This window comes from Xiphophorus couchianus, chromosome 24, assembly GCF_001444195.1.
Source record: "Xiphophorus couchianus chromosome 24, X_couchianus-1.0, whole genome shotgun sequence".
Classification (NCBI taxonomy): Eukaryota; Metazoa; Chordata; class Actinopteri; order Cyprinodontiformes; family Poeciliidae; genus Xiphophorus; species Xiphophorus couchianus.
Window position 1 is genome coordinate 2,178,974 of NC_040251.1, and position 14,189 is coordinate 2,193,162.

At 39.7% G+C, this 14,189-nt stretch overlaps 2 protein-coding genes across 5 annotated transcripts in view; one reads left to right on the forward strand and one right to left on the reverse strand.

Moving 5' to 3' along the window:
• Positions 1-2,828, forward strand: part of LOC114140755 (potassium voltage-gated channel subfamily H member 7-like) — a 67,513-nt gene extending 64,685 nt beyond the window's left edge. For all 4 annotated transcript variants that reach the window (XM_028010958.1, XM_028010959.1, XM_028010960.1 and 1 more), the window contains one exon: positions 134-2,828. In XM_028010958.1, the coding sequence (XP_027866759.1) occupies positions 134-373 (240 nt within the window). In that variant the 3' untranslated portion in view covers positions 374-2,828. The remainder of the gene's footprint in view (positions 1-133) is intronic.
• Positions 2,593-11,037, reverse strand: LOC114140757 (grancalcin-like). The gene is made up of 8 exons (XM_028010962.1): positions 10,896-11,037; positions 9,085-9,324; positions 8,632-8,701; positions 4,933-4,976; positions 4,702-4,849; positions 4,336-4,449; positions 4,175-4,233; positions 2,593-3,159 (listed from the first exon to the last, which is right to left on the reverse strand). Exons 1-8 carry the CDS (start codon positions 10,917-10,919, stop codon positions 3,133-3,135), a joined length of 726 nt encoding a protein of 241 aa, XP_027866763.1. The 5' UTR covers positions 10,920-11,037; the 3' UTR covers positions 2,593-3,132.
• Positions 11,038-14,189: the final 3,152 nt, after the last annotated feature.

Sequence of the window (14,189 nt, forward strand, 5' to 3'; positions counted from 1 at the left end):
CTTTTGTGTTGCCTTTATTTTTCTATCACAGCTTTTCAATGTTCACTCAGTTGAAATCTGTAGAAGTGGTGCTTTTGTTTTATAAAAAAAATATCTCTGCTTCCAAAAGTGTAACCTTTGCGCTGTTCCTCAGGGCCCCGACTCAGAGAGCTCTGCTATGAAATCCAAAGACCCCTCTCCAGTTGTCCACACACAGACTTTTCCAGCAGGGCTGCTGGACAGCGCCCCCTATCCACAGCAGAGACACACGACTAGCGGCAGCAGCGGTCCGGCCACGCCGGTGCGGCAGGCTTCCCTCCCCGACGTCCCCGGCAGCTCAGGAACGTTGGGACTCCACAGGCCCGTGTCTGACCCGGGCCTTCCAGGACAGTAGCCCCACACACAACACTTCAAGACTAAAGGTCTTCTCTTAAGCTTGACTCAGGGTCTAAGAAAGAGACTGAATTATGCAAAGGATTAAAAACTGTAGATTTTCTTCCATTCCTTTTGAGACCATCTCTGAAGCCCAGCCCTCCCCAGCTCTGATCTAGATGTACAAAATCCATTTATACTGAGGTATTTATACTCTATATTATTAAACATATGTAAAGTCATTAGCTATCCTGTACATAGTTCAAATAGACCACTGCCAGCAACATAAAGCACCTAATGTGCTACTTCTAGATATGCATGATCTACGTTCTCACGTTTTCCGTTCTGTTGCATGTTCCTCACACAGGCACTCCTGAGGCGTTCAGGTGTGATCGGCATGCTCAGAATACCGTAGCTAGTTTTCTACATCTATACCCTCTACATAGGGAACAAAGCTACTTGAAACTCGCTGAGGCATTACCGCAAAATAATACAGGCCCTACTTTACTAGAGCTTAGAGGTTATGTTATTAGCGCTTATACTTTCTAGAACTTATCAACTAACCTCAAAGTTCAGAAAAAATATGGCATGTATTATGTGACGCTGCCCTGTATTGTAGATTTTACGTCACTGCTTTAAAGTTGGAACCTTTTTTCCCCATGAGATCTGTGTATATTTAGCGTGCCTACCGCCCACCACAACCGGAAGAACAAGACCCTGCCTTTTGAGAGCAATAATGACGGGCCAGTGCAGGCAACACTAGTGGACCGAACAGAGAAAAAAATACTTTTAACAATAGGGAGCGTTTCTGATACATTAATTTGCTTAGTCATTCACATGTCATGTAGGACAAATGAGTTAAAATCGACAACATCCAATTTAGTGAGAACTACAGTTAAATTGGTTGTTCAACAGGTACCCTGTTCCTTTAAGTGTCATAGTAACACTTAAAGGAAAAGGATGCGACAGTAATAGCTAGAGGCCAAGGCACTCTGATACCTTTCAATCTATTTTCTTTTCTGTCGTTGAGAGCAGGAAGGTACCTGGTCCTGCTGGGGACGGTGCATGCTTCAGGTCTTCCATTGTTTTCTGAGAAACTACAACTTCCTGAAAGAAAGCATAATCAGAAAAACTAGAGATAAAAAAAGTTTGGCCTTAGCTTTATTCACTTGCTCTAGCCTTCATAAACAGTAGGGTTAACCGATTGATACGTAACCATCATTTTACCTTGATGTGCATGCTGAAGTGGATTTGTTTCCTGTTCTAGAACAGCATCAACACCAATAACGGCTCACGTATCTCAGAGACGACAGTGTTGGATTCTGGGTCTCTATTAAACATTCAGCACAACATCTGTAGAACCCACCAAGAACTATTTTCCTAAACTGTACCCATTTCATTGGTTGTTTGTGTTTTATGGTTTCTGAGCCTGCAATACATCACCTCTTAATGTAGCAAGGCAGAAAGATGTTTGTCCTATACAGCGGTGTGAAGATGTTTTACATCTCGTTTCTATTTTTGGATGTTTAATTTTGTATCAAACTCATTTTATTTTCAGACATATAGAAAGAGTAAATACAAAATGCAGTCCTCAAATTTCATTTGACAAAGTTAAAAAAACCATAATTTTCCTCAAATGGCCATGTTGCTTTGGTCCTTTTATTCTTGTAATGAAAACTGCCTTTTGTATTAACTCATGTTATATTTTCCATTAAAATTAGTTTGATCTGAAAGTAACAAACATGCAAAAATAGAAAGCTGCAAGGAGACCAACACTGTAGTCTTTCTGTTTCTCCATCCACTTCTTCTGCATGCAGAATCAGGCGAGTTCTTACCGATCCCTCAAATCATACCAGCAGAATATCTAAGATTACAAACAGACCTAAAGAGAAATTGTTCAAGTATTTCCAGCACAGTGCCGCCTCCTTTCTTTGATCATCCATCTTGAGACGCAGAATAAAAGTTGCCGGCTTGTCTGCTGAACTTTTGATGGGATTTGCAAACTTTTGCACAGAGATAAGCAACCTTGCTGTACTGGATCTAAATGTCACTTTTTAAATCTAGTGCTGTTCACAATTGTTTTTATGCATTTTTTTAAACGTTTGCCACTGTATTTTATACAATACGACACTTAACAGCTACTCTGAATGTTTCTGTTCTTAACTATATTTAAAGAAATGAAGTATATTATGTAAATAGACTGGGAAATGATGCACAATTGTATAAATGAATAAAGAAAAATTAATGATTGTAATGAGTTTATTTTAACAAAAATATGAATTTGTTACAGAAGTGGGAGTGTTTGGCTTGGAGTGCGGGATTTCAGACACTACCAATAATCACTGGTAAACATGAATAGCAAATATCTAATGAGATCTTTTGTAATACACATTGCTGAAAATGGTCATTTTAAATTAAAACACCACTTTAGGACAATTTCTTCTATAATCACGATTCACAACATGCACAGTTAACTAACTATAAAAAAGATATACTTCAGCATATAATGGCACAAGAGGTGTACGTACATTCCTTATGCATTGGTTAATTATACGTATTCCAAAGTAAAGGTAAATTAGATTAGTACAGTGAATTGTCCAAAATTCCGTTCTAATGTCAATAATGCTGTTTCTGTGTTTGCATTATAAATATCCAGCGCAAACCAAAGCGTTACAACATGAAGTTGTTTCCTGCCGTGTGATATGATATACTGGCCGGCTCAAGGTATGACCTGACCGTCCTGGACGCTCTGACCTCTGGTTGTGGGGCAGGAGGCGGGGCTTAGATGGCCATTGTGCACAGAATGAACTGTAGACAGAAGACACAGAGGGAGAGAATGTGTAAAGCACATTCAGCAACAATCTGACAGATAAAGCTGCTCTGTTGTCTTTAATCAGAGCACAAAGTCCAAGTGTTGCACCATCAGATAACATAGCATGTGTGTGCATGGAATCATGGGAAAGCCTTTCTACTCTACAGATATAAATACTGGTTACCCAGGACTACAAGCATCAAAGTCTAGATTACACCACATGAAAAAAACAGTTGGGAGTCAAAAGTTTTAAAGGGCCAGTATTCCAGACACAGTGCCATTTTATAACTCAAATATGTCATAAAAGAAATGTGACTTTTTAATTTAACACTTTGGGCCTCTGTCTCTTTAAAAAAAAAATCTTGCTGAAGACATTCAGGAAAGTTTTCCTCTATTAACCCTTTAGCAGCGTTTTTACCAACATTGCACTGAAATGTGGCTCACACAGCCAGCTCAACAGATGCAGCTCCACCAGATGTTTGCCAATTGCTGCAGGCTAGACTGAAGGAGTCCCAGGGAAGTGCTGCTCAGAGAAGGAGCTGTGCCTTGAAGGGGCCACTAGGGCCAAACAAGAGTTTCACAGAGCTGAATGGTTGCCACAAAAGATTAAAGAATTTCTCAAATCCTTGTCTTTCATTATTACATGATGAAAACATCTGAGAAGTGATTTTTTTTATAATGCTGCTCCTTTAACAAATATATTTAGAATTTTATCCTATTGATACAAAAAATACATAACTGTAGGAGTAGAAGAAAATGAATCCAGATTATCAAAATAAAATACTGCTGAAGAAAACCTTGCAGCCAGTTCCCTTATTAGCAGAGTAAAGTTAGCTTGATCAGAATCTACCCTTACTGAGCTGAGCTACAAAGAACAGTAGAACTATGAGTCACTTTGTGCGTCGTTCTCCCAAACAAAACGTGTTGAAATATGTGGCCATAAGGTGACAGATGCTTGTGCAAGCTTCTTTACCGACACAAACTACATACTGAAGAAGTGACGGCACTTACATCATCATACTGGAAAGTGACTGACCCCTGCTGCATGGTGTCTCTCCGTCTGAAGTTGTCTGCAACAGGAAAAGGAAGTGGTGACTACATGAATTCAGTTAACAGTGTTTGAAAGCAGAGGTCCCAGTAAAGACTGAACCAATCAGACGCTGCGTTCTAACCTGTTAGAGTTCGCAGTTTAACGCAGCAGGCCACGTAGTCGTCAAAGTAGATTCTGCCTCCTTTGTTGTAACGCTTTATGATTGCATTCAGGCCCTGAGGACTGATGCGGTAACCTGATGCAGAACAAATTGGGTTGGGGGTAGAGAACACACTGAGTTCTAGTAAACTGAACCTTAACTCATTTTAAACCAAGTACATTTATTGAAACACAGGAAGAAAATAAAGTAATGAGTAATGACGGTTTCCTCTGCAGTGATAAATGGAAGATAAGCTCAGCGCTCATTTGGCTCTAAATGACTTTAATTAAGAGCCGTCCTTCTGGTGCTGTCTGGCTATCCGTCATCGTGAACGCTTCCTGTTCTCACCCATGGCGTTGATGGCCTGGGACATCTCGTGAGGTTCTACGGTTCCACTGCGGTCCTGGTCGAACATCATGAAGTTCTGCTTCCAGCCGTTCAGAGCTGCGAACAGCTCCTTGAACTCGTTGAAGCCCATCTTGCCCGTGAAGTCCCGCTGGAGACGATCCGGTTAAGTTCTCATAAACGGGTCACATGTCCAGGTGGAGGTGGGGGGTGAACCCATCACACAAAGGATACATCAAGCATCGCAATCATGATCCTGCAGGTGTCCAGGCTAAATGCTGCACAGATGAAACACAAAAAGGTATTCATTACAAATCCATCAAATTTACAGTTTAATTTTCAATAATAGTACATTATTTTGTCTTTGAACATCAAGAACTACTTTAAAATTGAAAACTCACCTAAATATCTGAAACCTGACTCAGTCAGTGTCACTCAGACCAAGAAGCATCAAACCCCATGTTTACTCATGATTTTAATATTTTATTCTTTCAACTTAAAACGATGAAACTGAACCACATTTATCCTCAGACAATAATCTAACACGCACACAAAATAAAGAAAATAAAAATGAAAGGATGTGAAAACCTCACTCCAATGTAAATAGTTCTTTTCCTCAGTTTTTGTCTCTTAAGGATGTAATGTATTGGTCTGCGCACCAAAGCGCATGGAAAACATCTAAGGGGAAATTTCATTCTCACTAAAAAAAGAAACCAGGGTTGATCAGCAGATTAACTCCAAACAGGTTTGATTATTTTTACGGGGATTTTAAATGGATGTGTTTACAGTCACACCTATACAAGTAGCTGCTCAAAGGTGAGCCGCGTAATTGTGGAGCGCTTTGACTCTAATGGAGAATGTCGCCAATAGAAGGATTCAGAGGGAGCGATTAAACAGAGACCATATTGATCTGCTGGGAAATGTTGATGATGGTTAGGCCTGTCGCGATAAACGATAAATCGATTAATCGTACGATAAATTAAAGCTATCGACGTCATTTTAATTATCGGCACTATCGTCTCTCCCAACCTTTTTCTCTTTCAGCTAATGAGACTGAATGAAAAAAAGGCTCAACTCCGGTGCTCTCCACCGACTCCTCCCTTTCTCATTTCCTCAGTGTAAAGCCCAGCGCACACTACACATCTTAGAGCTGTCGGCCGATTGTCGGCTCATTTTCAAAACCTGACAGATCACACATTAGCCGACAGAAATCCTAGGTATAATGGTTCTATCGGGTTCGGTCGGGTTCGGTCCTGCCGTGTGGTGTCCAACAATGGGCACAAAATAATGGCTACAAGTTCAGTGAACTAATTTTAAAACCAGGCATTAATCAATGCATTACTACAATCTACCTGCAATGCATGTGGCTAGTGTCAGCGTAAAGTCATGACTGAATGAAAATCATTATAACATGTTTACGTCACGTTAACGAAGAACAGCTGAAAAGTTACCGGGTTTATCAACTGCGGTAGCAATTTAGCTCCAACTCCTCCCCTTGTCATTTCTATATTCTTTGCATGTTAAATAAACATTAATGTTGTTTCCACATATCATCTCCAATGTCCGCTGGACTTTGGGTCACCGTGTCAGCTATTTGGGATTCCTCTCTGTAATTTCCCCTCAGAAAACACGAGGAGAATCCGCGCTTTCTGATTGGCTACCTGTCACATTCAACAGGCTGCGTTAAGCTCCCAGTGGGGAAAACCCCTGATTTAGATCAGAGCGGCAACGACGATCTACCATAACACACCACACAATCTTAGAAAGATCAACGTTTTAAGATTGTTGTAAGGGGAAAAATAGGAGCAAAAAATCATGTAGTGTGAATTATTGCATCAGGTAGTCGATGTGCCCATCTTCTCTATTTAAATCTAATTATTACTGAAGGGCAACATAATATACAGACTTCATAATCTGCACTCTTTTGGTTGAATGCAGTATTTATTTCCACTTTGGCTTTATGTTGTTTAGGGGTTTTTTTCAAGTGAGTTTTTTGTTAATGGAGACTGAGAATCCATTTTATTTTTGTTTTTGGTTGTTTTGTTTATTTTGTTTATCAGTTCCAGTGTTAAATGTTCTTTTGAATATAAAGTGTATCTATCTTTGGCAGGAAATCACATGGATTATTACGTCATTTCCATTAAATCAGTGTAAAAAGGTCTTCAAACAATATTATCGTTTATCGCAATAATTTTTGAGACAATTAATTGGCTAGCAAAATTTGCTATTGTGACAGGCCTAGTGATGGTTTATTAGTGTTTAGATGAATCCAGACTGATCATCCTGGAGCTCTGAGCTCCGTGTGGAACCGGTGCAGCTGCAGTCACCCTTCAGTCGAGCCATATTTCTTCTCCCACTAACTCATTTTCTTGTTACTGATTTCTTCCCTGCTGTCAGCAGTACTATCAAAAAGTATCCTGAACGTTGAGCTCATTTGGCAAATTACATAAATATATAGTTTGAAAATTGTGCTAAATTTCAAAGCTGAGAATTACTCTCATCTCTCTGACCACCTTCAAGCAATAGGAATAAATCAATGGGCAGCCCCAGAAAATATGAAAGTGGTCAGCCATCACATTGTTGTGTTGCCTCCAGCAATGCCCTGTTTCAGCTCTGACAGTCTGACAGTCGGTTCTTTTGGGAGTTATAAAAAAACACCTAACAATATTCTTCCATGAAAATGACCTCCAATGTCCTGAGCTGGTGGTGGAGGAGTTCATTTGGTTCTCTCATCCTCCGTCAATATCATGTTTACCTCCCTTCAACGTGTATTTTTAATATATAATGTTGATGTTTTTTATTGGCTTCTAAGCTCACATATAGTCTGAACAACTTCTTATTATAAGATTTACCTTTATAGGCATCAATAAAGGTATTAATGAGGTCCTGATAGGGTAGGGTTAGGGTTAGGTTTTTCTAATATTTTTACATTTTGATGAAAGTGATGCCTGAGCTGCAAACATCTGAAAAAGTCTCGTTTGTCAAGGGTGAATTTTTCCTGCAGTTGTTGGAAACTTTCCAGGTCAGTTCCAGAAGAGATCACACAGTCAATTCTTTGAATCTTAAGTCAGGTTGTGCTGGCAAAAAACCCTTATCGTGCTCAATCCATCTTAATAACCGTGTTTTCCTCTTTAGAAGAGGATTATGAAACTCTGTGAACCAGATGCCAAGAGGGACTTTTGTAGAAACACACAACTCATCTGAATATGTGGTCTTCAGACATATTATAAGTCAATTTGACTCAATTCTAGTTCTTTCCATTTTGCGTCATCCCCTCTTCACACTAGTAAACCACATGCTGCAGTTGTGCTGCTCTGTAAATAATTTTCCAAACATGGGAGTGACATTCCTCCTTTATCTCTTGCTAACTGTAATGTTTTATAGCTTGAAAACATCTTTAAAATAAAATATATTATTATTATAAATACTTTTACAAGCAAGGACCGTTGCCATGGTCATTGCTTGACGTGGTGGCAGACTTTATACTATTTATACTAATTTACATATGAATTTATGGGTGGCGACAGGGCGGACCAGCAGCTACGCTCTTATTATTTATATTATTATGTATAAAGGAAAGGTGTGCAGGAATATACGTGCACACGGCTTTATATATCAAAATTTTTTGTGCGCCTCACTTTTTAAAATGTGTTCGTACGCCAAGTTTTAGTGTGAAAACTGAGTTCTCTTTCATACATGAGGCCCCAGGCTTCTGTCATTTCTTTATAAAGGTACAGTAATCTTAGCTAAGCTATGGCTCTTATGATTCTGGCATTGAACAAACAGAAACACATGCTGCAATCCCCAGTGATCTAAAACAGGAAATGTTTATTCATATTTAATGTCAGACCATGAGAAAATGAGTCTGTTTTTATATTCAGTGTTTGTAAGTATCTGGTTTCAGCCATGATAGAGAAGCATAAATAAACTTACGGTTGTAGCTTCCAGTGAATCCAGCCTGAGTCAAACACCTCTGGAGCTCTTCTGCGTCCACCTCTCCATCCTGCACAGACAGGCTCATGTGAGACCATTACAGGCATAAAGAACTAAAGATGTCTCTGAGGTTCAGAGGTGGAAGCCATTAGTCGTAGATGCAGCTGTTTGACCCCTGACTGCAGGTCTTCCTCCTTCTCTCTGCCCATTTCCTGTCTGATTACTGTGAATAAAAGACACTAGTTTTCGTTTTAATCCATCAGTTATTTCCATTGATCATATCCAGGTGATTTAAATACAAAGGTAATAACAATAACAAAAAACAATTAGTGTTCTAAAGCTTTTTCAGAACTGTAACTTCCCCACTTTCTGGGGAAGTGTAAAGACTTGCACTTCACCTCTGTGTTTTCAAGAACTTCTCTTTGTTTAAACTTGCAGCCCGCCCACGCTCACCTGCCCCGCGATGGCGGTGAAGTAACCCCACATCGGATCGTTGGCAGCTGGGGTCGGGGCGCCGTATCCACCTGTGTAGCCGGCTCCTCCGTATGAACCGTATCCTGGCTGGGGTCCTGGGCCTCCCATCGGACCGCCCATCGGACCTCCCATGTGTCCGCCCATTTGCCCGGGCATGGGGCCTCCCATGGGGCCTCCAGGCATCCCTTGCTGTGGCATCCCTGGCATGGGGCCACCATACTGACAAAATGGATCAAACAGGAGAGAAACTCAACCTCTAAACATTCATTATATGTAAAAGCAGGATATGAACGTCAGACAATAATGACACTCAGACATGCAGTAGGTGAAAAGAATAATTGATGGAATGATGAAAGGACAGACAGATGATTGGAGGCTTAGAATGACGACTGATTTGGTGACCTGGCTAAACAAATGGCTGAATGGACAGAATGATAAACAGATGGAGGACACTAATAGATCAATGTACAGACAGATATGTCTAACTTTGATTTTCTTTGCCATCTGCAAAACAAATCATGTCCTGAGGTCAAAGTTCATCCTAAATGAATTGGCCTACTTGTTCAGACCTGACAAATCCTAAATGTAAAATCCAGACATTCCACACGGAGTAGAAACGAATGAGCAGAGGAGGTTGAGCTGCATTCAAGTTACATTTTGAAATGGGAAATTCCAAATTCCCAGCAGGAAAAAAAACAACTGAAACACCCTGGGAAGTCAGATTTCTATGACGGCATATTAGGGTTGTTAAAACAACAAAAAAAAACGAACAAGAAAAAAGTAATTTTTTTGTCAAAAAAGGAGTTTTTTGGAATAATGTCAGAAAATTTAAAAAGATTTTCTGACACTTTTCTAGTACACTTTTCAGACTCTGAAATGTCCTTGTTTTTTAGGGTAAATTTCTGAGTGTTTTGTTTTGAGTAGCCCTAATACACCGTAGTAAATTTTCCACTGGGAGCTCTCCCACTACCACGAGTGGGTAGTGGGAGAAGTTTAGGTGAAGTTAAGGAGAACTTCACGTTTCAATATGGCCGCTCCTCCCTTAAACAGCAGTAAGGTATTTTGGAAACATGGTTATTTTACAAGGCACATATGCAGGAGTGCATGTAAAAGAAATGTTCTAAACTGACCAAGTTATAATACCGGGAAGCGTTTTCTTTCCAGTAAAATGAAGTTTGTAAGCGGGGCTGTACACTAAATTACAACTTCTTAACCAGAACGCTGTTACCACGAATATGACGTCAAACCCAGGATGAGTTGTGACATCCGGGGTAAATGGAAAGCTTGATAAGCTTCAACTCTGACCTATGGCTCATTCAAAGCGCGGTAAACCAAGTCCAACTGCACCTGGTCCACCTTAGTCACATGACACTTTCACTCACAACACCCGGTCTATGTAGATTAAAAGTTACTAATGGATGTATTGAGCTCTTTATTCTATACTTTACCTTTATCATCAAATTCTCCAGGGGATCTAGGCTAAACACATTTAGCTGAAAAATGTAGAAAACGCACTTTACTGTTTTACACAAACTAAATAAAAGCCCTTTAATGACGCAGCGTTAACGTAACGGGATTTTTTCACCCGGAAGTCAGCATTTAATTTCAACATGCAGCAAATACCGGAACTGTTGCTTATTCACTCTCCTCAACATGAAATCCTCCCATATGTCCTGCAGAACAACTGAGGCTCAAACCTCCCAGGAGATTCCGGGCTTTTCTACCCAACTAAAGTTGGTGACTTGTGAAAAAAATAAATAAAAACACGTTCGGACATATTTTCTACTCACCCCGCCGTATCCTGGATAAGCCATTTGATTACGCCAGATAAACTCCTTCAAGTTTAAAGCTTTCAGGTAACAACTAGCGCTGCTGTTTCGAGGCGTAACAACTTCCGAGAAGTGAGAGTGGGTCTCTACATCACTTCCGCCCTGCGAAAGTCGGACGTGACTGATGACGCGGCGAACCAATGAGAGAGGAGAATCATTTTAAAGACCCGCCTACCTGCTGTTTTGATTTTTATGGTCCAGAACTGAAACTATCAGTTTTACTAGAACGAATTCGCTGTCCTATAAACCACAAGTCATCTAACACGCTAACATGACTGTGAAACATAGTGTCGGCAGCATCATGCTGTGGGAGTGCTTTTCTTTAGCTGGCCGTATAAACCTATAAAGCTGAATTATAAACATTGATGTCTAAATGTGTCTGACACGTTGAAAGTAGGCTAACAAAGCTTTTACCTTAAATATATTTGCCAATAATTTTCCAAATTGTTATAACATCGGAAAAAGAAGCCATAGGCTAAAAACGTTTTTTTTTTAAAATCAACAGCTGTCAGCATAATGAGTGATAAGCTCATTATATAACGTATAATTTACGTTATAAAGGATTCGAGTCACAAATATGAATTTGGCTGATAGAAATAAATCTACTGTATTTCTCATTTTAAGAGAAATTGAAGGCTTGCTGTCCATTAACCACTAGATGGTGCTATTGCAATCTGATCAACAGCACTCAGATTTTAATTTCCTCACTGAAGAATTAAAAAAAAAAAGAGGAACCCATCGTCACAGCAACCATTGCACAGAGGTTACATCGATTTCCTATGGAATGATTCCTCCAGGCAACAAGACAAATCATTTTAATACACAGAAACACATAATTACAGACATTTCAATTCAATTGGAAATATTTTAATTAAATTCCAGATGTAAAATTATTCTAGATGTAATTTGTGTAAGGGTTCTAACTAACCACTCATAATCAAGAAGCAAGCGGTGACAGAGGAAAGGAAATACTTCCTTTCAACAAGAAGAATCCAAGAGCAGATTTCTTTCCTCTTGCTACCAGTTTATTATAAAATAAACACAAAGTAAAGTATGATTGTGAATTGGAAGGTGAATGAGACATGGTTTTTAACATTTTTACAAGTAAAAATCTAAAAGAGGACAAATGTGGCAAGCATTTGTATTCAACCGCCTCAAGCTTTACAACATGTAGCTCCATCCATCAGCTCTGGCCAGCATCATTGAACCTGATAAAGCCTCTCCACAACACGATGCTGCCATCACCATGTTTCACCCAGGGGATTGTTTGCTTAGCTGAATGTGCACCATTAGCTTCAGTCACACTTAGTATTCTGCTACAAAATTCAATTTTGGTTTCATCTAGCTAGTGCTAGCACCTTTTTCCACATGTTTGCCAAAAGTTTGAAATACAACAAACACTCATCTTGAAAGGCATAAGTAAAATAAAAAAGAATAAAAAAAAAAGAATAGAAAAACAAACTTTGCACTCTCGCTGACCAATCTACAATCAAAGCAAAAAGCATCAAATTGATGCAGCAGGTACATTGTGTCCTACTCCTGAGTGCACAGGCTGTAACTTCCTGTTCCTGTTAGCTTTGTGGTGCTTTGTGGTTTTAACTGAATTCAGCTCCATTACTGGGAAGTTACCACTTTCTCCACACAGGGGGATTCCAGCACTCTGACACTGACGGCTGCAGGAACCGTAGACATTGAACCATGATAAGAACACAAGCAGGCAGCTAACAGGGTTAATTTGTTGAACCGTTAAACTTGTTTTTCTAAGTGACTGTGCATATGTTACATTTGAATGGAAAACAGTGTTTAGTTTCTTTCAAGTTATTCTAGCTTTCTCAACCTCTTTTAGCAGTGTAGACACCCGACCTTTTGAACAAGGTAATGACAAAGAAAGAGTTACATATACCAACCCTCTGGTTCTCAAAAGTATTACGTTTTACAATTTCTATGTGTCTTGTGCTAAAAAATACATGTGATCGTTGGACATACCAGACTATATCTATAAAGCATTATCTGCTTCTCTCCTATGAAGGGAGTCAATTTTGGGCCCAATCACTTGTTTTCTCAGTAAATTGTCCTGCCTAAATAAAAAATACCACAAAGTTTGATATTTATTTTTCTTTTCACACCAATGACATCCAACGGAACCTCCCTGTGGTAAGTGCAAACTTCATGCGGTCGCTGTTTATCAGTCTCGGTTCAGATAACTTCTTCATTCAAAGAACTCAGGGAACGCCTGAAAGAGGTTGGGTTTTGATAAGGTTCGTCCAAAGAAATAATTGCAGAATGTGTTCTTTTCAATCCACTTAACAGTAGTCATGTGTTACTTTGAGTTGTTCTGTCACCTAAAACCCAATCAAATCCATTGAAGTTTGTGGCTTAATCAGACTGAAACATGAGTGCAATGCTTGAGGAAACTGTGTTTGCTACTCCGAACCATGCAGATGTGCTATAAGGATGTAAACAGAAGCTTTAGCGGCTCATTACAAACACAAGTCTCCCCCTAATAACTCTCAAGCCTAAACAAAATCACCCCCTGAAGCCAAGAATGCCATAACAGCTCTGACCCTTGCACCGCATCTGCTGACGTGATAGCCAAACTTCCCTGTTTATGCCTGAGAATAAACACTGAAGTGGAAGATTTTCACATATAACTTTGCTATTTCTTACACAATACAGCAAGCACTACTGAGATACAAGGTTAACTTTTGTGATATATGATTGGTAACGTACTCTAAAAGTACATCAAGACGGTAAAAATGACTTTCCTTCATTGTCTTGTTTTTGCTCTAGCTCGGTGACATCGGGCCCCTAATTGTCCAAAAAGACCAAATGCATTCAGAGTGACAACTATAAACGACCCCGGCCAGCTTAAGCGTCTGGTAAACGGATTTATCTGCAAAGAACCACTCCTCAAACAGAGCCACGCCGCATTAGAGAAGACATCCACTGTCTGTTTGTTTGCTGAGGATGTCCGGTATGAGGCGGACGAGTGCGGAATAATACCACGTCTGATCCTCATAAAGACACAGCTCTGTGTTTGTTAAGCTTTTAACAGGCTGTTAACATTTACAGTCGGCTCTTACACTATGTACAAAAAGACTAACTTCCACAATCCAGGAAAAAAGGGGCAAAAATACACTCAGAGTCTCCTTGTTTTGAACGTATTCACTGCTGTCATATACTTCTTTAAATGATAAAGCTTACTTTGGGTTTACCATTCTACAATTGAGTACATAATTTCCCTCCCCCTTCAGC